This window comes from Dromaius novaehollandiae, chromosome 1, assembly GCF_036370855.1.
Source record: "Dromaius novaehollandiae isolate bDroNov1 chromosome 1, bDroNov1.hap1, whole genome shotgun sequence".
NCBI lineage: Eukaryota > Metazoa > Chordata > Aves > Casuariiformes > Dromaiidae > Dromaius > Dromaius novaehollandiae.
Window position 1 is genome coordinate 151,225,084 of NC_088098.1, and position 26,710 is coordinate 151,251,793.

Below are 26,710 nucleotides of genomic sequence, written 5' to 3' on the forward strand. Positions count from 1 at the left end.
GCCTTACTGATGGGATGAGTGTACTTGCTTCATTTTATTTTCCACCTGCTTCCACTTATTCTCCCTGTCCAAGAGAATCCAAGCACAGGCCTAAAAGAGCAGAATGAGTAACACAACAACTCATAATACTTTTTCCCCACTTCTGTTCTGTCTTTCATTGTGTAGACATCACTAGAACACTAATTTAATTAAGCAGATCAAATATGGTTACCGAAAATTTCTCAGCCAGCCTGCTTGAATGTCATCTTTATCTTGGCCTCCTTGCACTGCTCTACATACAACTTCACTCATCCGCTGAAGATTCTTTGCACATGGCAAATAACTCTACTTTTCACAGCTAGAGTGACTACTTCTCCTGACCTTGCCTTTTAAGAACAGCAAGAAATCAGGATTCTGGTTTCATTTTACTGGGAATTTGACTATTCAGAATTCATCCTTAAAGAGAAGTATTTCTGAAATGCAGAAGATATTGTTGCTGAAAAAAGCTCAGAATGAACAGAAAGCTCTAGAAAAGAAACCCTAGTTAATTACTATTTTTTTGAAATTAAAAAAAAAGTTTTATCTATCCAATGAACCACAACCTCAGAAAGACTTTTCCCTCCACAACCCTTACTAGAAAGAATTCCAAAAAGAAACAAATTATAGACTATTGAAGTAGGTGAAGTAGGAAGACTTTTACCTTCTGCAAGCAATAAAGTATGGAAAATCCTACCAAATGGGTTTATCCCTTCTTTATAATTCTAAAGTAATTAAAGCAATGAGGCAAGCCCTGAACTGTTGACTTCTTGCCACAGAAGTATTTCCAAAACTATCCAGAAAATATGAGCCTGGTTAAGAAACAAAAATAAGCCCCATTAAAAACATGGCAACAGCTATTTAGAATTTTTTTTAAATAACGTTCGAGACAGTAAAAATTGTCCTTTGGCTACTAAACCTGTATCAGAAGAATATGGGCGACAGCAACAACAGCAAGAAATTTAAAAGCAGTAAGTATCCTATTCCACAACCTAGGGATGGCAAAGCATGGAAACAGCAAAATGAATGATAGCCAGCTGCAACAGAGGAAAATCTGAAAATGGGAAACCTTCTTATGACAAGAGTTTTGAATAGCAATTTATTCTGATCTACACACACAGCTTCTACTGTCTAAAAAACCCTCTACAGTAGGAAGGTCAGCCTCTAAGAAAGAAAAAGTGTCTACGTCTACTATGCATATTTCTACAGTTGAAGTGTCCCTTGAATCTCTTTTTTCAGACTTAACGTTCTGTTTCAAAATTTAGATTCATGTTATGATGGAACTCACAGAGACAAGAATTTCTAAGAGGCAGAATAACCAAGAAACATCAGGTTCTGTCAGTGGCATAGCCTCATGGTTCAAACAGCATTTGGACTTTCAGTATTAACTTATTACAGTAATCTAACTGCAGCACTGGCTAGTCCAACTACTCCGTGAAAGTTTAAAAGGCTTGAAGACCACCAGAAAATAAAACGTATTACACAAGATGCATTATACTAGTAAGTTAACCCTATTTAAAGAAAGATGCATTTTCTTCAACAAGGTTCTTCACTGATTTATTTTAGACCAAAAGCCAATCCTTAACTAGAATAACAGTCTACTCAATCTGCAAAAATCAAAGTGTGATCATTACTTCCCTTACTGGCTACATCATCAAGTATTTGGAGATGGCGTAAGCTGGAGAACGTGACCATGCAGATGGATGAAAAAGTTAAAAATGTCATATTTAACATGACCTATTTAACAATTTTAAAACATTTTCCATTTTCTACAGAAGCTGAGAAATCCTTTCTAGATAAGGACCTTGTCAGTTACTTCACCTCTGAACTTCACAGAAGCAGATGGTCATTAAGGCCAAAAATCTAAGAGCAGAATCAAAACCAGGTTCCAATTCAGGCCAGGCCAGACTTTGGGCTGTGAATCACCAGTGCTTCTTTCAGCAGGTTTGACTCAAGCTCAGACAGCACAGTTCTGTTCCCCCTACAGCCATGGTAACCGGCAGTCAAACAGCCTCCCAAAAACAAAGTATTATTCAAAACAAATTTCTAAAAAAATACTAAATACTAGGCAATGACTCCATCTGCATGGATGATGAACTTCAGGTTTATGTCCCCTGGGATCTGGGGATGCCCTTTGGCTTAGACTCTTTCCACTGCACCTGGAGAAAACAATTTAAGAGGTCATTTACAAATGACCTCAACTCCTTCGAAAAAACATGCGAGTTTTCAGCTTCTATCATCTCAGCTTTAGCAAAAGCTAGGTGGCAACTTAAAGAATAGAAAACAGGTTCTTAATGTTAACAGTTTGATCTGTTTTAAGTGGAAATTTCCATTTGAGAAATTCTGCATTAGGTCTTTTCTGGCTTTATGTGTACAAATAACACAACAGGCAAAGTCTACAAATCTTGGGAAGATTTAGGTCCAAATTAAGATCCCTTAAATTTACAGGCATCAGAGATTTAAATAGAGCCTGTACGATGAATATCTAGATGTTTGGGCTGTTTTGCCTTGATCCCCACTGGCTGTAATGGAAGCTTATACTTTTGAATCACATTTAAAATATAAATCTCACACTGAGTCATACTTCTTATGTTTCCAGCTATAAACGCCAGGTCTACATGAGGATGGATAAGACAGGGACTGTTTTTAACCTTGCCAGCATAGGAGAGACTTTAGCTATAGCTGTCTCTCTATATCCCTTTCCCAGGTGAGATAACACTGCGGAAAGAAGGAGTTAACACTGATTTGTCAGAAACACCAACAATATTTAGAAAAGTTCCAGTATCCAATTTGTCAGATGGTAAGCAGCATCTAACCAGTAAAAGGATATAACTGAATACTGGAGACAAATATTTTCATTGTGACAGCTATCAACATTTCAGCAAAACATCTAGAATTCAGCAAATGGCCCACTAAACATTTCTGTTTTGTCTAACTCCATGCAAACCTTCAAATGATAAGAGACATGAAATACTAAAATTTGTAAGTAATGACAGATGTCTATCTGCCCAGTCAAGTAAGTCCCACTGTGACAGCTCACTCAGCTTAAGGTTAACTGATCCAGCTGAAGCAAATAACTCCTTTATTTGTTGAACTATTTGAGTTTCAGTACAGCTACCACTTCCTTCCTTCTCCTCAACATTCTTTAGTAGTCATAAGAGCATAACCCAAAGAAACTTAGTAGAAAAGCATTCCTTTTAACAGTTTCTATACTTAACTATGAAATTAAGCATCAGCTACAACTGCATCTTGATCAGGTTACCTAAAATGGGTACTGAAGGAAGAAAGTGAGGTTTTCAGTCCAGTACAGTTATTTTACCTGTTAGTCTGTAACCAATAGATGATTTCTGAGGAATGAGAAAAATCTCAATTCAAATTTGGCCAGAAGCAACTCTATATCACACCAAATTCCCAGAGGTACTGCTTTCACTTTGTTTCACTGTTAATTCCACCTCTCTCTCAAATAGATACCACATTTGCCTTTGGCACTTTAAGACAGCAGTTATTTTTGACTAATTCTGGCCTGAAAGACCCGCAAAGCAACACATAGACATGGGAGGAAGTGGCTGCATGGACCGCCATTATCTTACCTGTTTTTCCTCCAAGCATCAGGATGTTTAAAATGAACAAGGTTGAGTGTGCTGGGGCATAACCAGATACTATTTGAAGTGTGTGTGATAGCCAGAGCTAAAAATCAGGGACCCTGGATTCCTTTAAGGGATTTTTCAGTCACCCAAATACTCTAAATAGCTTACATATGGCTGTCTAGAAGGGACATTTATCTTTACTTTCTCCCTCAAAGGGTTCAGCAGATCATGAACAACTTTTCAGCTTTGCAGTTGCAGCTTTTGCAGGAAGAAAACACCCTGGGATGACAATTCAGCACCAAGATTCATGGTTGGACAGAGTTTTCTCATGAAACATACTTTATTCTATAGAGGAGTTCCCAAAGTCCTGTTCCTTAAAGCTGACTCCTGATGGGCTGCTAGCTGGATGGGGGCTGCACAATCAGTCAAGCCCAATCCAACCGATCCATCTCCCCTCCATCCACAGATCATCCTAGCAGATACATTTCCCTCTCTTCACTGCTTTTAAAACAAGATCCTCAGCCAACTACCAGCAAGGCAGGGCTGCATGCAAGGGCTTTTTAGAAATTTTTTAACAGTAAGGGATTCTGAACTATAAAGCTTGTACTTTTACTTCAGCTATACAACACAGCAGTGGTTTAGCGTAGTGTCTGCAAGGAGGAAGGAAGATTGCAGGTTACTCACTAAAGCCAAAAATTATGTGGCAACAAAGAAAGAGGTTGTGAACAAAAACTGCCACTAAATGCTGCTCAGGCCTATCCTGTCATTTCCTAATCTCTGCTCACTGTGCATTGCCCATTAAAGCCCCATGTTTCCCATTATCCTGGTGTGCTTGAGGTAAAAATGGAGAATTCCCTCTCCAATAGTAATATCTCCCACAGCTTTACTTTCCTTGACATTACCTCCATTAATCCAAGGTCAACTTTTCCTATGCTGCAGGCCTACCACATACAAAAAAACCTGTCGAACCTTAACAGTCCTTTTTTAAACATTCTGAACTGATATGAAATGAATTTCAGCAGATAACAAGAAGAGTTCTTTTATGTGGCCAGCATGGGTTACACTAACTCTGAACTGCCCCATGTCACAGAATGACACTGCTAGCAGAAGTGAAATTGTCAGGTAAAACAAAGACAACAAGCAGCATTTTCGACTGCTTTTATGGAGTCAAACTGGAATACCAAGATCAACTTGTGAACAAAGTCATCTATCTTCTGGAAGAGATCTAGCTGAACAAGTGTTAAAACAAATTCAGTATCTATATTCTCAAAAAAATTAAGTCAGTACAGTTGCATGAACAGTATCTAAATTTTAACTTTTTCTTAGGAAACACATACTTAAAAGAAACCAGGCAGTGTCCATGATATAAATCACAGCACAGGCTCAATAATAAAGCTGTGACCTTCATAGGCATCAAGTCAACAAATCTCCACACAGACAACAACCAGATTACAGGATTACAGCCTTAATGCTATGGTATGTTAGCATACAAAAAAATCACTTGGATTAACTCTTCAATTATAAAACTGTCTCAATATCACTCTGCTATTCTCTCAACAGAATCATTTGATCACAGTGATCGTGCATCCACATCAAAAAACATTCCCGCCACTAAGAATTTTTAAAACCAAGTACACTAACTTCTTATTTAAAGAGGATTAGTAAATTTCTTGTCACACAATTACCTGAAGAGCTCTTTTGCTTCAAGGAACTGAAGCTGTGCAAACTGAATAAAACCTGCTTGCTGCAGGATTCGTTTGTACATTACCTATGGAAGAGGGAAAAAAAAAAGTTTATTCTATTTATAGGGAGTTATCAACATGGTACTAGTCATTACTATGATAACTACCTGACAAAACCCCCCACTGAATACAGGATCTTCAGCCAGGCCTATCAAGTTACATGCAAAATAAAGCCTTGAACCTCTACATTATAAGTTTTATGTACCTGGAGATACTTTGAATCTGCTGCTTACATTACATTTCTTACACAAAAAGTTTGTGAACACAACACTGTTCGGGAGTACTTACTAAAAGTGAAGTCAACAAATAGCAAGTTTAAGTTTTCTTATTCAAATGATGACTTATCATCTGAAATCAGTGTGACCTTCCTCGAGTTTTTGCTTGTGGTACTTGCAAATGTAAAGGCCAATGGTTATCTTTGAAAATCCCTGTAATTGAGCAGGCACTTTTTTTTTTTTCCCAATTCATAGATCTGAGTTGACCCTATGCAGCCAACTGTCTCCCCTCCTCACGTCAGTTTTCCAATAATCTTGCTGCTGATTTTCATAGCCTCATCCCCTGTTGATGATCATACTTCTGACTTTCTGCCAGTAATTTTTAAAAATGCAAATACTTCTAAAGCAGTTGAGTTTATTCAATCTGTAGTACATTATGCAATGTACACAAAAATATGGTTAAAGAGAAGCACAAGTAAACTATAAGATAAGCAATGTGTTACAAAGTTTTGCTGCTAAGATCACAGACAGACATCAAAAAAAAAGTTTGCAAAAAGAATTTAGCACAGAGAAAAATCTACTTTAAATGCTAGTTATTTAATCTGAACACTGAATTGGTAGCCACCAGATGAAATGAAACCCTTGTGCCCAAAATATTTCCAATGGCAACAGAGAATTAATAAAAGTAAGGAATGTAAACTCTCATCTGGAAAGCATCTACTGTTTGTGACTCTTTGGGTCTGTATTTTCCAAACACAGCTAGCTATATCCAAATGCCTTCAGTTTTGCCCTCCAACTTTCTCATGAATATGCAGTTTTTTAATGTCTAACAGAGGACTATGAGTGCTGTTGTTAATAACAGGCCTTGATTTTCAGTAAGAATACCCAGGGAAATTGTAATACATGAAGCAACATATTTCAAGTAGGAAATGCTAATAAGTGAGAGACCTCAAGTAGGGTACACTAATACTCCAATTGGTGATTTTTCACTTTGATTAATGTTTGTAAATTACCAATAGGAAAGTTTGGCTTAAGTCCAGTTAGACTATATGTTACTAATGGATTATCCTACGAAAATATTTATTCTTGATCTTAGTAAGCCACTGAAACCTATTGATTTGTAAGGTTGCAGGGTTTTCTTGCCTCCCCAGGGTAGAGGAGAGAAGGAGAAACAGACGGAAATGTTATCTGGCACATTTTTTTCAGACAAACAAAAAAATAAAGTAATTCACTGCATCTTTACATTAAGTAATTTTACTACGCACTGTGTCCAACTAAGGATGCAGACTTAGGACTAAAGTCCTAAGGATGCAGACTGAAGTCTTTTTATAAGCAAATATCTGCACTTTCTGGCATCAGAGATCTTCAAAATCTGTCCTCACACTTTCCAGGGAGAGTTGAAGAACAATTTCTCACCCTGCTAGGGAAACTAATCTCAAAAGTAATTTTTTGAAGTCTGTTTTCAATCTTTGCAACAGAGTGACCACTAGTATTTACATATTTAGGGAATCAGAATAGTGACATTAAGTTTGAATCCATCTGAAGTTATTCCTTTAACTGTATAGATTAGTCTGTACTGCAATCTTTTCAATTAAAAGTTTAAAAGAGGTCATTGTTTATGCAAGCATAGGGCTAAGAGATCAGTTTTAAATTTAAACTGATTGAGTGATACTCACTTTTATCTAGTGTTCACTTACCTACACTTGTCTCAAAGTTGTGCAAAGCTCCCTTCTCTCCCCCATCAAAAAAACATCTACAGATATTTTCCCAATTTTTGAGACACACACTGATAGACAGGGAGTAGTTAGCATGATTTTTAGCCAAGATACACATCAGACATTGAGATGTCTCATGATACGGATTTTGCAAACTACAGGCGAAAATTCTACAATCTCCTTCCCAGAGGTTTAAGAATGAGCTAGACCTGTATTATTCAAGAACAATATCCAGTTAATTTTTGTTTGGGATAGGGGAAAACAAACAACCCAACCTTTTTGAGTTCTTCCAGACCTCTTAGCTGTAATACTGTAATTTTTTTTTTCTTTAAAGAAAGGTACTAAGTTATAAACTGTTTAAAATCCAATGAAAATTCCCCTTTCATTGTTTGAAGAAAGGCTTTAGGACTTGAAGTGCTCTAAGAGACTTCTATATTGCTGGTTGAATTCACAGTGGAAAAAGCTACCAAGAACAAAGAAATCTAGTTACAAAAACATTTAAGATTCAACTGAAAAGCAGTATTTAAAAAAGCTCTGGTAAACAGAAAGGTTACTGCTAAAGCTGCAACAGCCATAGTGAAGCTTTATTTCTCACAATTGCTAGAAAAATCCTTACTAGAATGGTCAAAATTAGCAGAGATCACCAAAAAAGATTTTTCTAGGAAGTTACTTCGACCTTTGGCCTGGTTTGGGTGTAGTTAATACATTTTTTGAAACTAGACAAAATGAGAGGCAAAAAAGAGATACCTATGCAAGGTGTGTGTCAATCTAACCAAGGTCTTCACTACCAACCACCATGATTTCTGCAAACTTCAGCTGTCCTGAAAAATTAATGAATACGTAGTGTTCAGTCATTTCATGGTAGCATGGTAGAAAGGCCTTTGCTATTCCTCTACCAAAAGTGATATCTTTGCACCACTTTTGCTTAGCATTTTTTACCTAGCAATAGCTCTTGCTTCTCAAAAACAAAAGAATTCTCCTCTAATAGATTAAAGAGAAATTTGCAGTCTGCAGGGACTCTGGGCTAAATAACAGGTCAGGGCTACTAATGTATGACCTGCTTCTTCCCAATAACTAAAACATTGACTGTACACATAATTCAGACATTGGGATTGAAACAGTTTAAAGTACTGCACTGTCATTCTGAATTATCAGCATAAGTTATATATTTTGAAGGAGGGAGGCAGGCAACATGCATCCACGCAATGACAACGTAGTATTAAATTGTAGCAAAAAAACTACTTCCTCAAGAAGTCTGTCTTACAATGTCATGACTGAGTTCAAAGCACATATAAGATGGCAAAAGCCATAACAAACTGGGGAGATTAAAGGAGCATGTGGAAAAAAGGGGTGCTATGCTATATGTACCACGCAACTACTATCACTCTTCTGCTTGGATAATTTATAGCTGCTGGATCAAGTAGCTTAATTCTATACCTTTGTCTCCCTGCTCCTGCTAGTATAAAATGGTCCAATAAGACCTTAAAAGCATAAACTACTCGGGAATCAGCAAAGCAGCTCAATTAGGCTTGCAAAATAGATACCTATCCTATTAGATAGGAGGGAATGACTATATCTTATGCTACAGAAATGTTACCAAAGACGCATTTAAGGCATGCAATTTTGCTGTGCTCCATCAGATTTGTGCTATGTGACACTACAGTTAAAGTTTGATGTGCTTCAAACAAACCTTTATTGACAGCATTAAGTGTCAGAGACATCAGAAAACAAGCTTAATACATTACATTTGCAACTGCTGATGTGCTCTGAAAATTGGACTAACTTCTCAACAGCTAAACCAAGTTCAGTCTTCTTAATATGAATCAGAGGAAGACTCCATTTTAAGCTGGGTCATATTGGTCTGTAAATACTGCTCAGAACAACAACAGGCTGTTCTGCTTGCAAGTAAAATGTTTTCTGTTTTTCAGCTGTAGCATAGACCTAAAGTAACTGAACACCCTTAAGAACACTCATCTGAAAAAACACTAACTTAAAGTCAGTAAGAACTTACAGTATTCTAGAAAACTGTAATTGCAGAAGTGCAGGTAAGACATTCAGTACACATAAGATATACAAGGTAACTTATGCTAAAGACAAAATCCTAAAAATCAAGAAAACGTCAGAGGAAAGATGTTCCACAGTCTATTTCAGATCCCGAATTGCAGTTAAAATCTGCAATAAAACACAAAGACATTTCCCACACTTAATCCAAATAAACTGAAAAGAAAAAATTGGAAAAATTAGAGGTCCTCATGCAGATTAAAAAAACATTGATTAGATCACTGTCCTCGCAGCAGGACTTTTGGTTTGCTCCTTTGAATAGGCTGCAAAGGAAAACCTGGAAGGGAAGATGCAAAGCAAAACACTGGAAACAGTACTCTATTTGCTGAAATAGTTTTCAGCTTCAAGTATTTCCAGACAATTTACCTTAGCAAAGGGTTGGAAACTTTTTTGGCCAAGCCTTTTCCTTCCAACAGCCTCCCAGCCATTTGTTCAACAGAAGAGTTAATGGATCAGAATTAAATCTGATACAAATTTCACGTCTCCTTTTCAAGGGCATTTACCTAACTTGAAACGCTAAGGGAATTACAAACTTTTAAAAGTTAAAAATAATAGCCTGAAAGGCTAAATGCATTTTCTGCTTATTTGAACCACTGCAGTTCTCCTCTAGATTCCATAATCATATTCAAAACTTCACCTGCTTCCTAAGCAAACTGAAAATAATGCAATAGATGCTATTTTAATGGGAACAAACTCTCCAAAGCATCAAAAAAGACTAACCTTTCATCTGAATACAGATACATCTCTGCAGGTTAGAGATCAATTTTTCTTTTACAAATGGAAAGAAAACAAATAAAATGTTCATTCATGTACTTGATCAGTCTTTAAAATTTAGTTTTTAAAACATGGCTCAAGAATAAACTGATTTCTTTATATTACAGAAATCTCATGATACTTCTTCCAAGCTTGAAAATCTAAAGAACAGATAGGAACAAATACAGTAGAATGTTTTGTAATATAAACCAGAGACAGAAGGAAAGGCATACAAACCTCTAATCTAACACTAATAAAACAGCTACTAAGATATCTTGCCACACAAAAATCTTAAATATTCAGTTACATGCAAGTATGACTTTGCTTTAGTTTTCACATCACTTAACCCCCAAGCTGTAATACTGTGGAGTTTAAGACACAGTGAGAATCTGTGATGAGAAAAAAGTTAGAAATAAAATGCTGACTAGAAATAAAGTACACTTTTTTTAAACAGCAGTACCAGTTAACAACTGAACCTCCTACTTAGCACTGTAGTGGCTTTTCTACCACTAATTTTTGAGTTTTGTTTTGGTTTAATTTTTTTTCCAAGTTATATACTGCAAGGTAGGGGGGGGATAGGTAAACACTCAACACTGCCAACACATCACAACCTTTTACAAGCACAAATCAATTTAACAGCACACCCATTTCCTAACGCTGAAAGGATAAGATATTAATGCATCAAAGTAAACTCCTCCCCCACCCTCTCCAGGCAGCTGACCACTGGTCATCAAATTGGCCCTGCTGTGAAACTTACATTTTCCATGAAAATTAAAAGTAGAACAGACCTGAAACTTCTCTTTTGGAATATTCCTTCGAGCTCCTTTTGCTAAAACAAGGGCTTCTTCCACTCTGTGGCTAGCTAGAAGATCCTGAATCTGTTTTTCCAAAGGTAGTGGCACCAAGATATATACACCCTTATTAGTAGCAACAATTACCTTGCCTGGACAGAACAAACAAATATTAGTTTATATTCTCCACAGAAGAAACACATTACAATAATAAGTTTTAAGATTTACCACTTAAGATACAAGAACCTAAAAGCTGTTAAAAGTTCCAAAACTGATCTTTGTTATCATAGTCACTACATATTATAGTTTATCTGTAAATTGAACCTCAAAGAAATACAAAGATAATGGGAAATTCATTTAATTCCAGCAGATTTTTCCCCACTCTCAGTAAGTGACACTAACTCTAATCTCTTATGATGAACTGAGTCGTATAGGTCACCACTATAGAACTACACTCCAGGAAAGAGGGACTTACGAACTTGCCAGGCTATTTCTTTTGGGTTTGTGTTAGAAACATGTAAGCTGCACATCAAAAGTAGTAACACATAGTATATAGTACACATAGTTTGCAGCTCTCCTGGAAAAAAATAGCTATGCATTGTATTCCACACTTAACAGTCCATAATTGAAGGGCAACCCATTCCCTTTTGAATTTCTAACACAGGAATTTTAGGAAGAAATTTAAAATAACAGTTTTTAAGATGTTAAAACTTTGACAAGAAATCCAAAGGACAAACACCTGTAGTTCTTGTTTGCTGAAGTACAGCATCAAGTGAATGTTGCTCCTTTGAAAGCAAATAATTAAATTAGAGGAAAAAACTATAATCCCACAGACATCTCTCAGACAAGTAAATTGCCAGCTAGAGCACATGTAATGAGCATACATATTCTTAAGCACACTAAGTCTTCTGGAAGACTAAGTTTTGCCTACCAGGGTCTGCAGGAAAAGCATTCTGAAAGCATTTACAATGAAAGAGTTTCAGTGGTTAACATGCTGGGTAGGTTTTTTTTTTTTTAAATAAATCAAGAAAAGTCTGCGCCCACATTAATATCAGCGGCTTTTGTTCCAGTTATTGATGAAAAAAGTGTCCTTTTTAATACCTTCAAAGTCCTGCAGAATGTGACCTTCTTTAAAAGGTAGGGTTTGCTTTTGCTGCTGGTCCAGCATGCTGTGCACTGTAATGAACTCGTCATCTAGAGCAACCACGTAAGGAAAACACAAGGCTGCTCCAATCACGTTCTCCGACCAGTGCACAGGGGCACGCTGTGAAATGCCATCTACAGTTGCAAACATGCCTACAGATAAAAAAGAACAGAAGAAAGAAAAAAAGCCTGAGACTTATGCTAGTTTAAGACTGTTTTCCCAGTACTGAGCACTGGTATCAAGGACTAGAAATAACAAGTCTCAAAAGAAGATTTAGAGGGCAAAATGACAGGGCATCAAACTTTACAAGTCACTGGATCTTAAAGACCTGCTAGTTAGCTCAAGATTTTTCTTCATCCTTCACCCACAGAAAGGGACAACACTAAAGAGTGAAAAGAAAATAATACTGGGGGGCGGGGGGAGAAGGTGACAAGAATTAATCAAGTCCAGTTATCAGCTTTTTTTTTTTTTTGTTAAAGAAATATGCCATGTAGTTTGAATCCACTTTAAAACACAAAGTATTTAGTGAGATAGTACATTTAAATACCATTCTAGTAAGAGCTGCAGACATGCACTGCCTGACCCAGCCGGCAATATAGACATATTTGCTTCTTGTAGTGTCAAATGCCTCAAGAAGGTATTAGTCTATAAACAAGCATCTACCTATACTTCTTGACTTTTACCATAGCAAAATTTTCACAGAATGAGAGCCTATTTCCTTTGGAAGAGTCACTTCCTGCAAGGCACTTGTTTTCAATCATTTGCAAAGAAATCCAGAGTCTTTGTGAAGACTTAACATCCCAATGATACCTACACTGAGTACTGTAAACAACAGAACCACTTTCAATCTAGCACCTTCAGTTAACTTGTGGTTTCTCTGCCACATTATCTTTTTGCCTGTCCATTCACTCCTCCCTCCAAGTGACTGCTTAATAAAAGTTTCACTTGTTCCTGGACTATACACCATTGCTTCTATTTATAGTATTCAGCATTCCCCATCTCTGCTTCATGAGACTTTTAGCATCAATTCAAAAGAAATTCTATTTTGAGTTTTCAGACATAGTTCAGAAATTCTTTGCCAACTGAGGCATACTGAAGCATCATGTAAACTGTTTTAAACATGAATGCATACCAATTAAAATCAATGTTCTCATTCCATTTAAAAAAATGCCTACGCTAGTTCAAAAATTGTCTTGGGCAGGAAAGGTCCACTTGAAAGCCAGCAGAGTAATTCTGAACTCTACAGGACAGAGGAGATTAAAAGATTATGTTATTCAATTTACAAAAACTATTTGAAATTGAGGATAACAAGGTAAGGGTAAAAGCTGGGTAAAAGGACCATCCTGGAGAAAGGAAACCACAGGATTGCAGATTTTTAGAGCTGTGGAGTAGAAAACTAAGCTTCTAGACCCTTTAGAGCAGCTCTGAAGTGATCAGCCCTTTCCCTTGACTATGGGCACAACACAGAATTTTGTTTTTGCATCTGACTATTAGCTTCAGTTGATCACTATAGAGGAAACAGTAAATGTATTATCAGTGCATCTCGCAGAAAATACTGCTTTACCATAAGACATAATTCCAATTCGCTCTACAGGTCTTGACATCCTTACAGATCATAAGTGGAAGTTTATGCAAGGCAGACTGCACTATCCATTTTGATGCCTTGCAGTTGTTACCCTGTACTACAATCCCATTTCAAAGAGCAGAAGAAAACTTTTATTAAGTGCATAATAATCAGCAGTAAACCCAGGACTAGCTATATGAGTTTTTTAAGTTTTCTATTTATCTGACTTACATCTTAACATACCCAGCTACCTTAACATACCGGCTATATTTTTTTTAGTTACAGCATCTTTTAGAGATAATTCAGAAAATTCCTTTATGGATTGGAAGTGTACTTCCAATTGGAAGCTGTACTACACACAGTGTAGTACATACCATACATACATACCATACCATGTAGTACACACAGTAGTATTCCAAGTCAGTGTCTGTCTAAATCCCTCTGCCCTCAATAGCAGGGGCTTCTGTGGTAGAACACTGCATTACTCCTTGAGCTTACTCAGGTAACTTGGGGCTTTGCCCAATAGAGTAGCTTATCACCACACTATAGTGTTTCCCCCACCCTTAAAAAAAAAAGTATGTTTACTTGTTTAAAAAAGCAGTATGAAAACTTCTGGATACCATAAAAGTTGACAGCATGAGAACACTAAAGTAGATGAAAACAGGAAGGAAAAAATATATTGGTTACTGTTGACCACTTTGCTTTATACAGTATCAGCAATTACGAGGAAATGCACTGCATAACCTTCTATAAATCATTCTGTTCTGTACATGTGTGGTTCTTATAAGTTGTAAGACTCAGTTCTCCAGCTCCATTTGTAGTCTACTCAGTCATTATGCAATTGTTCAAACCATGTGCCACCAAGAGTTTATGCTAGAGAAACAAAGGAATAAGCTAAAATAAATATTTAAGATTTGTATTATAACTCATCAAAATCATGGAATAGCTGAGGTTGGAAGGGACCTCTGTCCGGGCCAGCACCGCCCCCCCGCCCCACACACACAAAGCAGGTTGTCCAATACCTTGTCCAGCTAAGTTCTAAATAGCTCCAAGAATGGAGACTCCACAATCTCTCTGGGTAACCTGTTCGAGGGTTTGACCACCCTCACAGCCCAGTTTGTGCCTAGCTGCGTCTCATCCTTTCACTACATCACCACTGAGAAGAGTCAGCTTAGTCTTCTTTACTGCTTCCCATCAGGTATTTACACACGTTAAGATCCCCCTGAGCCTTCTGTTCTCCAGGCTGAACAGCCCCAGCTCTCTCAGCCTCTCCTCATGAGAGATTCCCTTTGCTGGACTTGCTCCAGTATGTCTGTCTGTCTCTTGTACATGGGAGTCCAGCCCTCTAGATGGGGTCTCACCAGTGCCAAGTAGAGGGGAAGGATCACCTCCCTAAACCTGCTGGCAACACTCTTCCTAATGTGGCCCAGGATGATGTTGGCCTTCTTTACCATAAGGGCACGTCACTGGCTTATGGACTCCCAGGTTCTTTTCTACAAAGCTGCTTTCCAGATAGTCAGTCCCCAGCCTGCACTGGAGCATGGGGTTATTCCTCTCTAGGTACAGGACTTGACATTTCCCTTCAGGGAACTTCATGAGATACCTGTCAAGGTCCCTCTGAATGGCAGCACAACCATCTGCTGGATCACCCAATCCTCCCAATTTTGTATCACCTGGAAACTTGCTAAGGGTTCACTCTGCCCCATCATCCATGTTGTTAATGAAGATGTTACACAATATTGGCCCCACTATCAACCCCTGGGAGACACCGCTAGTAAGTGGCCTCCAGCTAGACTTTGTACCACTGACCACGACCCTTTGAGCCTGGCAGTTCATCCAGCTTTCAGTCCATCTCACTGTCCAATTATCTTGTCCATTGTTTATCTGTTTGTCTAAGAGGGTGATATGGGAGATAGCATTGAAAACCTTGCTGAAGTCCACAACATGCATTGCTCTCCCCTCATCCACCAAGCCTCTTAAATCCCACCAAGCATCCATTTAATCACGGAAGGCTATCAGGTTCATCAAGCATTATTTTCCCTTTGTAAATCCATGCTGATTAAACCCAGTTACCTTCTTGTCTTTAGTATATTTTGAAATGGATTCCAGGAGAATTTTTATCATCATCTTCTTGAGGACTGAGGTGAGGCTGATCATTCTGTAATTCCCCAGAACCTCCTTCTTGCCCTCCTTGGAGGAAGAAGTGACATTTGTTTTCTTCCAGTTCTCAGGAAACTCCCCTTATCGCCACAACCTTTTGAAGATAGAGTGGCCTCACAGTGACATTGGCCAGCTACCTCGGCACTCATGGGCACATCCCATCTAGTCCTGTCGACTTGTCTACATTCAGTAGACCCCTCCACTGAGAATAAGTCTTTTGCTCCAGTCTTTACCACTGGGCTCAGGAGCCCAGGATTCCTGAAGGACGATCATACAGTCCACATTCTCTAGTCTTCCTTTTGCTGCTGATATACTTGCAGAAGCCCTTCTTGTCACCCTTCCTGTCCATCATCAGATTTAACTTTAGATAGACTTTGGCTTTCCTAACTCTATTCCCACACACTCGGAGCATCTCTATATTCCTCCCATGTCACCTGTGCCTGTTGCTACCTCTTGCATGCTTCCTTTTTATATTTGAGTTTAGTCAAGAACTCTTTGTTAATCCATGCAGGCCTCCTGCCGCCTTTGCTTGTTTTCCTGCTTGTCAGGATGATCCATTCTTGAGCTTGGAGGAGGTGATTGTTACAAGCCAACCAGCTCTCCTAGACTCCCCTTCTCTTTAGGGCCATAACCCATGGGATTCTTCCAAGCAGCTCACTGAACAGGTCAAAGTCTGCTCCCCTGAAGTCCAGGCTTGCAGTCCTGCTATTTGCCTTATTCCTTTCTCTCAGGATCCTGAACTCCACCATCTCATGGTCACCGCAGCCAAAGCTCCTCTGACTTTCACATCCCCAACCAGTTGTTCTTTGATCGTAAATATGAGGTTCTGCAGAGTACATCCCCTTCTCAGCTCAGTTCTGTTAGGAAGCTGTCATCAATGCACTCCAGAAACATCCTGGATTGCTTGTGCTTCTCTGTGTTGCCCCTCCAGGAGGTACCAGGGTGCTCCAAGTACCCCATGAGGACCAGGGTCCGCAAACATGCGGCTTCTTCCTGTTATCTGAAGAAAGCCTCATCTTTCTTTTTCCTGATAAGGTGGTCTGTAGCAGACACCAACATCACCAACCACATTCATGTGCCCTCTAACCCTAACCCATAAGCCCTCAGCTGGCTCATCACTCATCCCCAAGCAGAGCTCCATGCATTCCTGCTGCTCTCACATAAAGCACAATCCCCCCACTCCCCAGCCTGTCTTTCCTAAAGAGTCTATATCCATCCACTGCAACACTCCAGTCACGTGAGCTATCCCTCCAAGTTTCTGATCCCAGAGAGATCACAGTCTTGCAACTGCATTAAGACCTCCAATTCTTCTTGTTTTTTAAACTATATTGTGTGCGTCAGTGTGCAAGCACTTCAGATGGGCACTAGGCATGCTGATGTTCCGTAAAAAGTGCAAGAGCTTTCCCCTTCAATGCTTCCCTCATCTGTGTGCATGTTTGAAGTGGGCCCCCTTTAGCCCCGTTTTGTTGATCATGAGATCTTTCTTGTTCACGTTGCCCTGCACTGTTTGCCAGCCTGGTCCACCACTTCATCACTTGTTTGTGGGTCATCTCCCTCCCGTGCTGTTCCCAACTTAAACCTCTCCTCACCAAGTTTGCCAGCCTGTTGGCAAAAATGCTTTGCCTCACTTGGTCAGGTGGATCCCTTCTCTTCCTAGCAGTCTTCTGAAGATCAAAGAGGATTTAATGGTCATAAATGGCAAATCACTCTTGTTGCCACCAGCTGTGCAACCAGTTGCTGACCTGGAGGATCTATGTACTCCTCCTAAGGTTCCTCCCCCTTCACCAGCAGAATCAAAGGTGGGGGATGAAATCATCTGGTGCCCATACCCTTGCCCCCAGAGGCATGTAGTCACACTTAATAACACTCCAAGTTTCCTCTGGCAGCATCACTGACACCCACATGGAAAAGCAGTAGGGAGGAATAATCTGAGGGCTAGACAAGCCTCAGCAGTCTCTCCACAATGTCCCAGGCAAGCAAGTCTTGTGCAATTGCCGTGGCAAGCAGCAAGCCTGCCTAGATAGCAGGTCAGATTGACAGATGGAGGCCTCCACCTTCTATAGGGAGGTGTTTCCCACTACTATCCCTTGCCACCTGCTCCTAGTGTTGCTTCATGGTTTAGGCTCAGCTGGCTCAGATGCCTCGCTGGACAGAGCTTCCCACTTCTCATATGCTACCAGAGTACTGAACCTTTTCTGTAGATGCAGATCTGCAGATAGAGAAGTAGCTTTCTTGCTGTTGCCAAAAGTCACAAGTTTACAATATTTGCCATCACGGGAGTCTGCATTTTTCAACCTGATAAACAGACTCAGCCTGCCCCTCCTTCAGGGGGCTCAGGCTCTTGCAAGGTCCCAGAAAAGATCCAGTCAATTTCCTTTTCATCATCTCTGATGCTGCACAGTCTGCTGACCTCCTCCTCTTGCAGCTCCTGTACTTGGCAACACAAATCCTCAACCAGCACGCACCTCCTGCAGACAAGAACACCATCTACCCCAGACCCAGCAAGAGGCCATCAGGCACTCCCAGCAGCCCAGGACTTGGAGAACTGCATCCTCCTTCAGGAGCTCAGTCTAAGCCAAAGCCTCTGATTGATTTTCCAGTAGTAGCTGGTCCAGCTGGTGCTAGGAACTGTGCCCTGCGGCAATATGCAAGAACTGTTTGCTGAAGTTTTAAGAAAATAAAGCCTTTCTACTAAAGGAAAAATGATTAGAAACATGAACAAGAGCTTCATGAAATAAACATAATATTGGCAAGCAGAGTTTCATACAATTCATCAATTCAGAAAACTGATTTTTAGTTCAGAATGAACTAATTATTGAACTGCTTGAAAACGTATCAGAAGTTAAGTCCCCCCCCCCCCCCCCGATTGAAAGAATGAGCTATATATTAATTGCAAGCAGAGCTGACAAAGTACTGAATGGCTAAACCTATGGATTGTTAACTACAAGCAATTCTAGTAGTCTTAAAGGCAAAGAGTCTTGATAAGGAAAAAGGCTGCATATCCAAGAAAAATCAAAGATGTTCTACTTAATAGCTACCACTTAAACAGTTGCTTTGCCATTCTAAATTCCAGTCTTAACTCAAACACAAATTAATCTAGTAGAAAAACGTCACACCAAATACTACAAAGCCAAATACATTGACTATATTCACCTCATTAACAAGAGGCTAAACTTAGCATAGATGACCTATGAGGTGCCAAACAGACAAGTCTTAACCAATGGGAAACTTCTGTAACAAGAGATTATGTACAAAAGCAAGCCAAAATTAGAATTTATTTACATCACGCTTTCTCAAGTCCACTCACTTTATGGCAGAGCACCACCTCAAATGCCAACACATAAGAAACTTGTACGCCTCAAATGCCAACACATAAAAAACTTAATTTTAAAGGTGCTGAAGTATCTTCACAACTTCCAAGAGACTAGCATTAAGGACACTAAAAATTTTACTTAGGAAGAACAGCAAGATGGATAATACTAAACAAAAACACAGCAACAGAAGAGAATAGATGATAAAAAAAGATTACAAGTTGAATCTAGCAAGGGAAATCAAGACAATCCAGAGTAAGGAGTCTTTGTAAGTTGTCTGAGTTAGTTTAAGTTAGACTTTGCCTGTATTATTAGAAAAAGAGAAGTTTACAGCACATTTAGAGCTGTAGAAACATGATTGCTTAAGACATCACATAGTATTTTAATCCTAGTACAATACACCTACTACTTTTACAGGGATGTTGAATTTTATAGGTAGAGGTCCTAATGTATAGCTGTCTTCCAGGACACCAGATAAAAGCAAAAGTTTGACTAAATACAATTGAGCTTTCTCTTTTTAAAAGATATATCTGTTCTTCTTAAATAAGAAAAAAAAAAAACAAAAAGAGATGAAGCAGATGAACAGGAACTGGTTTGACATTCCTAAAAAGATAAACAAGATTGAAAGAAAGTATGTGATCTGTTTAGAAATGTGTCATAAGGAAATACTTTCAGACAGGCAAATAACTAATGTGATCTTAATTTTCATAGTACTACTAAAATGGTTAGGTGTAGATCCACATTTAAAGCAACAAACAGCTTTAGTAAGATGTATGCAAACAAGATGACTTATACAAGAAAAGCCACGGGTCTCAAAAATAAGTTCTTCTTGCAATATCTTTAATTTGCATTGATATGCAAATGAATCTCTATTTCTTTCAGGTCAAACTGGTGAGTTAATGTGTATCTTGCATTCTGGTCACAAGACAGAAAAATTCAATATAAACAACTAATATCATAGCAATTTTGCTTTTTACTGGACTTAATATTACACAGCTTACTTAAACCATCATTTTCTGTAACATGGACCTGAAAAATACTTCTTAAAAAAACTGAGGAAATGAGATTATAAAAATGGCTAGTATCTGACAATACCTACAGTCAGGATAGGGTTTAGTTCTACAGGAGTTAGAGTTTACTTCAAATAACATTCTTATTAGTACTGTAGTGCAACATACCTGTTTGTGGAGCTACTACATTCTACAAAAGGGAGTTCACATGAATTCCTCCTAATAGGAACTCAGCCAGAAATTAACTTGCCTACACTAGTCCAACAAATTTATAGCAGCATGGGGTCCTAAAACGCAGTCCAGCTAGTCACTACAGACAAGCTATCAGCCTTTGAAACTTCACTTGGTACCAAACAAATTTTATTTACTCTGGGCTGCAAGAAAACAGTACCAATCCTATTAGCTGCCTATATAGAAACAAAACACTCTAGCACCATGATTAAAACACAAATATTTAAGCATATTTTTGTGCACTTATATAAAAGGCAGGAGGGGATAATAATATATAATACCAATAATTTACCTTTTACCTTTTGATCTCAATATTCCAGCACCGCTTTGTAAGGAAAAGTAGCATTATTCTGTACATTAGTGATAGTTACTCACGCTCTGCTTCCCAAATTGAAATAAAATACATGAGAGAAGTTCAAAAGTTGCAAAAAATAACCTTTGTCTCACCTAGGCCTCCAGGACCAGCCAACAGAAACTCCTGTCTGCCTATCCTTTTCACAATTGGCCGTTTCTCATCGCTGCAATAAGGAAAGAGATCCTGGGAGATGCCAGTATTATAATTCAATATGATATACTGTGTAGTAAGTGCAAGACATAAGTAATGACCATCTACAGCCACAGCGTAGGGTTGCTCTGGAGTAAACACTTCCTTCACTATCTGGACTCTGTCTTCAAACACCATGAACATTTGAATGGTCCGACGCTTGACTGAGATAATGCAGACTTCAACACAGAAAGGGTCCCCGCTCACAGGATTTTCATTTAATGTGAATGTCACAGCTCCTTTGATTCTAGCGCCAGTGGGAACAGGTTCCAAGTTCATCATGTTAACTAGTGTTATCGTGTTGTCACAAAGCACAAGAAGCCTGGTGAGTGCAGAAGCGGCTTTTAGCTCACTCACAGACTTCTTGAAGCCCAGGTATTTATGCAGTTGCTTAGTGGCAGAGAAAGTTATTTTTCCAGCTGTTGATATCTTTTCATCCAACAGAAAGTGATAGATAAAGCAATCATTGGTTCCAATATAGAGGTTCTTTCCACAACACTCAATGCATTCAATGTTGATGTGAGCCTTGTCTCCCATTAACATCTCCCGCTCAACAGCAGAAACGAGCTTGAAAGCTTTGACACTCATTGTGCCTTTGGGGTGATCTGAATAAAGAGGGGAGGAAAAAAAACATATTTACCTCCACACACACAAAATCAAATATTAGAGCAAACAATTTAACATTCACCAATATAAATGTTGTTGGATTTTTAACCATCTATATTATTTCCAACCAGATTAAACAAGCCACTCCAAGCACACCAATAACCACAGAAATGACTCAAATTGTATGCTTTCACTTCAAAATCTACTTCTACATGAAGTAGATTCACAACAGCACCCAGCTATTTTGAAAGTGATGCCTACTCCACAAATAAGCAGCACAATTTTGGCTCTACAAGCAAGTCTTGCTAGCATTTTGTTGTTTTCAAACATCACCTCTAGATGCCAGAAGATACATGATTTGACTGATTTCTAGAGAAGGACTTTTAGTGCTACAAGATAGAATATAGAGTAATGTGAGATGCTATTTATATTCTGTATGACAAAATTAACAGCAATTAGTAAATACCCTTATAGTGAAATATCATAGACATATTCCACTTTAACACATACTTTACATTCCTTATGCCCAGCAACAAGAAAGTATGCAAGATAACTTTCAAGACACTTATATAATAATTTACTCAAGATATCACCTGGCTCACAAAGTGTTTTTGTTTTTTTTTTCTTTAACTGCACAGTTTCAGTTTCATTCACTGGTATTTACACATTCGCTATACTGGACTATGTGCATCAACAACTATTAGGCACAGCCAACTTGGAAGCAAGGCTCATAAAGCATTCATTAAGCTTAAGAAGCGACATCACTGAAATTAAGTTTGTTGACTACTCTCACAACCATTCCAAAAGATTGTCTTCAACAGTTAATCAACTCTTCATTATATTCATATTCTGCAAACTATATCTATTCTTTCACAGTCAAGCTCTGTCAAGGGAAAGTTCCAGTTTATGAAGCAATTATCAGTGTCTGTCAAAACAATCTCCAGAATTTTGCTGTACAGTAGATTTTTATTCCTATTAAAAAAAAAAAAAACCCAGCAGGCAACTGTCTTGAAAATACCAAAGAGAAGATGAGAAACTGTTGACCTTGTTTAATCACCTTGTAATAAGTCATGGCCGTGCTCTGTAATGACCATTTAGCCAGCACATAGCCTGAAACTACACTGAATGTCTTCACTAGATTTGAGAAATATCACATGCAATTACTTCCAGTCCACATGTACAGTGGAGACACAAAACATCAAATGAAATTCCGATGGACAAATAGAAAGACTAACACAATGCTATTGTTCATAATTCTGAAGTGACAACACAAATACTAAGAATAAAGCTACTTTCAAATTATAAGATCCAGAAAAACTTTGCCTTTGCAGAACAACATTGAAAACCACAGCAAAAATTTCCAAAACTGAGTAAGAAAAGTTAAGCTACAAAGCTCACAATTAATCACTGAATAAAGTTAAACCAAACTTCTCTATTTATTTCCCCAAGTCATTAACATTTATTTAATACTTTTGCATTTTAAGTATCTAATTAGAAGTGACCAGATTTTCAACCTGAGATTGCTTCCAATTCTAAGTAACATAGGCTCATAAAAACAGTACTGACAAGCTAGATACTACACTTGAGGTGTGCTGCAAAATCACAACAAGAGTCCCACATGCAAAAACACCATGCAAAGACATTATTGAGGTTGGTTTTGATTATGTTGCCTACTGCCTCAAGTTGCAGACAGTGATTTTTATGCTAAAATGCTAACGTGTGCCATTGGGAGAACTGTACAATTCTGCACTTAACCAAGATGCATTTAAAAGAAAAAAAACCCCTAAAATTACAAAATAAAAGCAGATGAAAAAGTGCACAGGCATCAAAATAGACAGGCAATATTTCTAAGGCATTGAAGAAAAAAAACAAAACTCCCCCCCCCTCAAAAAAAAAGAACAGACAAATTCCTGAATGGGAAGAACAAAAAAGTATAATGTAATACCACATAAAACTGGGAACCAAGAAAATAAAACAATCATGCTAGGCAGAAGTTAAGCTGTGAAAAGAGTTTTTGAGAACAAACATCAATGCACATGTACCCTGCACACTACATTTACTTATTTTTGTTCTCCTTTTTGGGAACTTGGTGGCATATGCTCACCACATAGAAATAGGTGCAGCAGAACATGCTGTTCCTTTAAGAGCCAGACACCACTTCAGAAAGTTACAAATGGAAGTCTGCAGACTACTTTTTAGATGTTCCTAACTCCAGAACATGAGTTAATTAGGATGTGGTTATCAAAATCTATCAATAGGTGAGCAAGCTATCAGTCTACCAAAATTTTATTTTCCTAAGTGCACTAATAACCTTGCACACACTCATTTGCAGTAAATTAGTCCTCCCGCGTTCGTTACATGCTACATTTTGCTTGCAACCGATCAGCACCCTACTGCTGTACTCCGACTAACTCGTTCCCATAGACGTACTCTTGCATCCCGTGCAATTAACTGCGTGCAAACTAATTAACCTACGGATGTGATTCAACACACTCGAGGCGCTCGGCCGCACCGAGGCGGGGACTGACGGTACCGACCCCCCTAACAGGACAGGGGCGTCGTTTCATCTTGGACGTGCCGGCACAGGCGAGTCACCTCCCTCCAAACGCCGGGCCGCTCGGCGGCAGGAGCGGAGCCGTTTGCCATCCGCCGAGACCCTCACGCGCCCACAAAGGCGCCTCGCCCGGCGAATTAGACCCAACACCGACAAGCCGCGCCCGGCCCCGCGACGGCGCGGCCCAGCTCCGAGCGCCCGCCGCCCTGGAAGGCGACCGAGGCCCTCCCTTCCCCAGCACCTGCGAGGGCCAGACGCCGCCGCCGCCACACCGGGAGCCGGGCCCGCCGCTTCGAGGCCTTGCGGCGCGCTGCAGCCCCCTCTCGGCTGCGCAGGGCCGGAGCGGCGCCGGAGCCCGAGGACGGGACGGGACGGGACGGGACGGGTCGGGGCCGGGGCAGGCCGGACCGGACCGGGCGGGCGCCGCCTCGCGCCGCGCTGTCAGCGCCTGGGCCTCGCGGCGGCGGGGGGCGCACTTCCGGTGTCGTGACAGACCCCGCCCCGCCGCGTCACGGCTTCCCAGAAAGGAAAGGAAGGGAGGGCAGCCGGCTTCCCCAAGGGGGAGGCAGGCTTCCGGTCACGTGGGGACGAGCCGTCGTCCCGGCGCCAAAGGCCCGGCGGCGCTGGGGGTGGAGCCTGACCGAACTGTGGGCGGTGCCTGTCGGGGCGCCTACGTCACCGCAGGCGCGGTGTGCGCGCAGGAGGAGGGCGGTTGCCAGTCGAGGGGCAGCGGGGGCGGGCCGCCCGCCATGTTGTGGGCGTCATTTCTGCCGTTGAGGCCCCTGCACGGTTTACCTCCCGGCGCTGCCCCAAGCCCTATATACTTTTTGCACATTTCACGCTGCTCAGATTGGCGCATCTAAATGGGCCAGGGCACAGGACTCCATTATCGGTTACTAACTGTAAAGTTGCCAACTTTCAAGCCACCTTCCTCAATTTAAGAAATTCCCAGGCTGCCTGCTGTTAGATCCTGGAGAATTATGCCAAGGAGGTCTAATCGCATCCTCGTTCTGCCCCTATAATCTGAAATGCCTCCTCTTGGCCACTGGACTGGGCCTGACCCAGTGTGGCTCTTATGTCTTTAAAAATGCACTGTCAGGAATTGAAATCAATTCTACATTTACACAGAAATAAATCCAACTGCAAGTAATCTGAGTAGTGTAAAAAGCATATAACGCCAGTCATGACCTAGGCAGGTTCAGAGAATAGCTGTGTTCAAGTTCAGCAAGTAATAGTGGATGAACTGTGTACACTGCTTGTTGCCTGTACTGCTTAATTCTGTAAAATGCATTAAGTACTTCAAATTGCATTGCAATTTTATGCTATAATGACAGCATGGTTAATTTGCTAACATAATTATTTGTAATACTCTATTTTGTTTTTCAATGGATAAGCAGGTTACTAACTCAAATTAGCAAATGGTTATTTTACCTTGAAATTACAAAGCATCTTTTGTTATTGCAGATCAGCAAATGTTAATTGGCAGTTATCACTTTTATGGGCAAAATTTAGGTCCTGTTTAATTCAGTAGCAAAGCTCCTGTGTGTAGTAGCATTAACATTTTGTACTTTCATATGCTGACAAAATTATAATAAAATGGACCTCTGTATTCCTTATTCAAAAATACTATGTTGGAATGACCTTTCCTTAGCAGCAAAAGAAAACTTTTCACTTCTTGTTGTTTCTCCAGCTCTTGCTATCGTTAAGTGATGCAGCACATTTCACAACCTGTGTATTGCCACCTGCTCCATTTGATTAAAAAACAATGTTTAGTGCAGTGTAGCTATTCTGAAAAATAGTTCTCAAGTGTGGAACTGTTATTATTGTAGGCTTTGCTAGGCAACTAAGCATGCTAGTTATGTTGTCACTCTCTACAGCATCCTTTGGGTGTTATGATGAAGTAAATTAACAGTCTAAGACTTTTCCATTTCTGTTTTGATCTGTTTCCAGCATTATTTCCGCATTTTATAGGAGACAGGCATTGCATACATGAAACACTAAAAGAAAGTCTAGAGCAGAAGCCAAGTAAGAGCAGAATCTGCTCTTTTTCATTTGTGAATTTCCATTTTCTGTACTAACATAGTTCTTCCTGCCAAGTATTCTATCTCTGCACCTAGTTATGTCTTAGACTGGAAATATTCCAAATTACTTAACTGGTAAGTATCAGATGGCTGAGGTCCTCTTCCACCCCCCATAAAGACTGCACATATTCTACTAGTGTTTCACTTGTGAGCAATGCCTATCCTACATTAAAATCTTAAAAGTTGTCATTTATAGACTTTTTCTGACTTTAGAAGTAGTGTCAGTCATGTCAATCAGTGTGAATTAATGGCTCTTTCTAGTTCACTAGATTTTTTTTAACTTTTAGACAGTGGGAACGCTGCTATGAGTTCAGCTGGCTTGCACCTTCCCACAACAAATCTTTTAATTATCCTGAGTGCATGAAATGCACCTACTCAGTGGAAGAACCTGGCCTTGGTATAAAATAGGGCAAGATTATTTCAAGTTACCCCAAGCAACAATGGAATTGCATAGAGAAACAAAACAAAACAAAACAAAACAGAGCAGTGTGCTCGTGAAAAAGCCTCCTTCGTGCGACGCCTTCCCGAGGCACCCTAGGTGCTCGCTGCCTCCCTCATTCCCGCGCCCGGACGAGCAGCGTCCTGACATCACTGCTCCCAACGTCACTTCCAGTGAGAGCCACTCC

At 39.7% G+C, this 26,710-nt stretch overlaps 1 protein-coding gene across 2 annotated transcripts in view; it reads right to left on the minus strand.

The window, feature by feature from the left end:
- TGFBRAP1 (transforming growth factor beta receptor associated protein 1) overlaps positions 1-24,530 on the minus strand; it is a 39,707-nt gene extending 15,177 nt beyond the window's left edge. Inside the window, exons 1-5 of one of the 2 annotated variants that reach the window (XM_026103194.2) lie at positions 24,245-24,530; positions 20,747-21,448; positions 11,981-12,175; positions 10,877-11,031; positions 5,288-5,370 (exon numbers count right to left, since the gene is read on the minus strand). In XM_026103194.2, the coding sequence (XP_025958979.1) occupies positions 5,288-5,370; positions 10,877-11,031; positions 11,981-12,175; positions 20,747-21,431 (1,118 nt within the window). In that variant the 5' untranslated portion in view covers positions 21,432-21,448; positions 24,245-24,530. Of the gene's footprint in view, positions 1-5,287; positions 5,371-10,876; positions 11,032-11,980; positions 12,176-20,746; positions 21,449-23,986; positions 24,182-24,244 lie in introns of those variants that run through there. The other variant, XM_064502986.1, reaches the window with a different exon arrangement.
- Between the last annotated feature and the right edge of the window lie 2,180 nt (positions 24,531-26,710).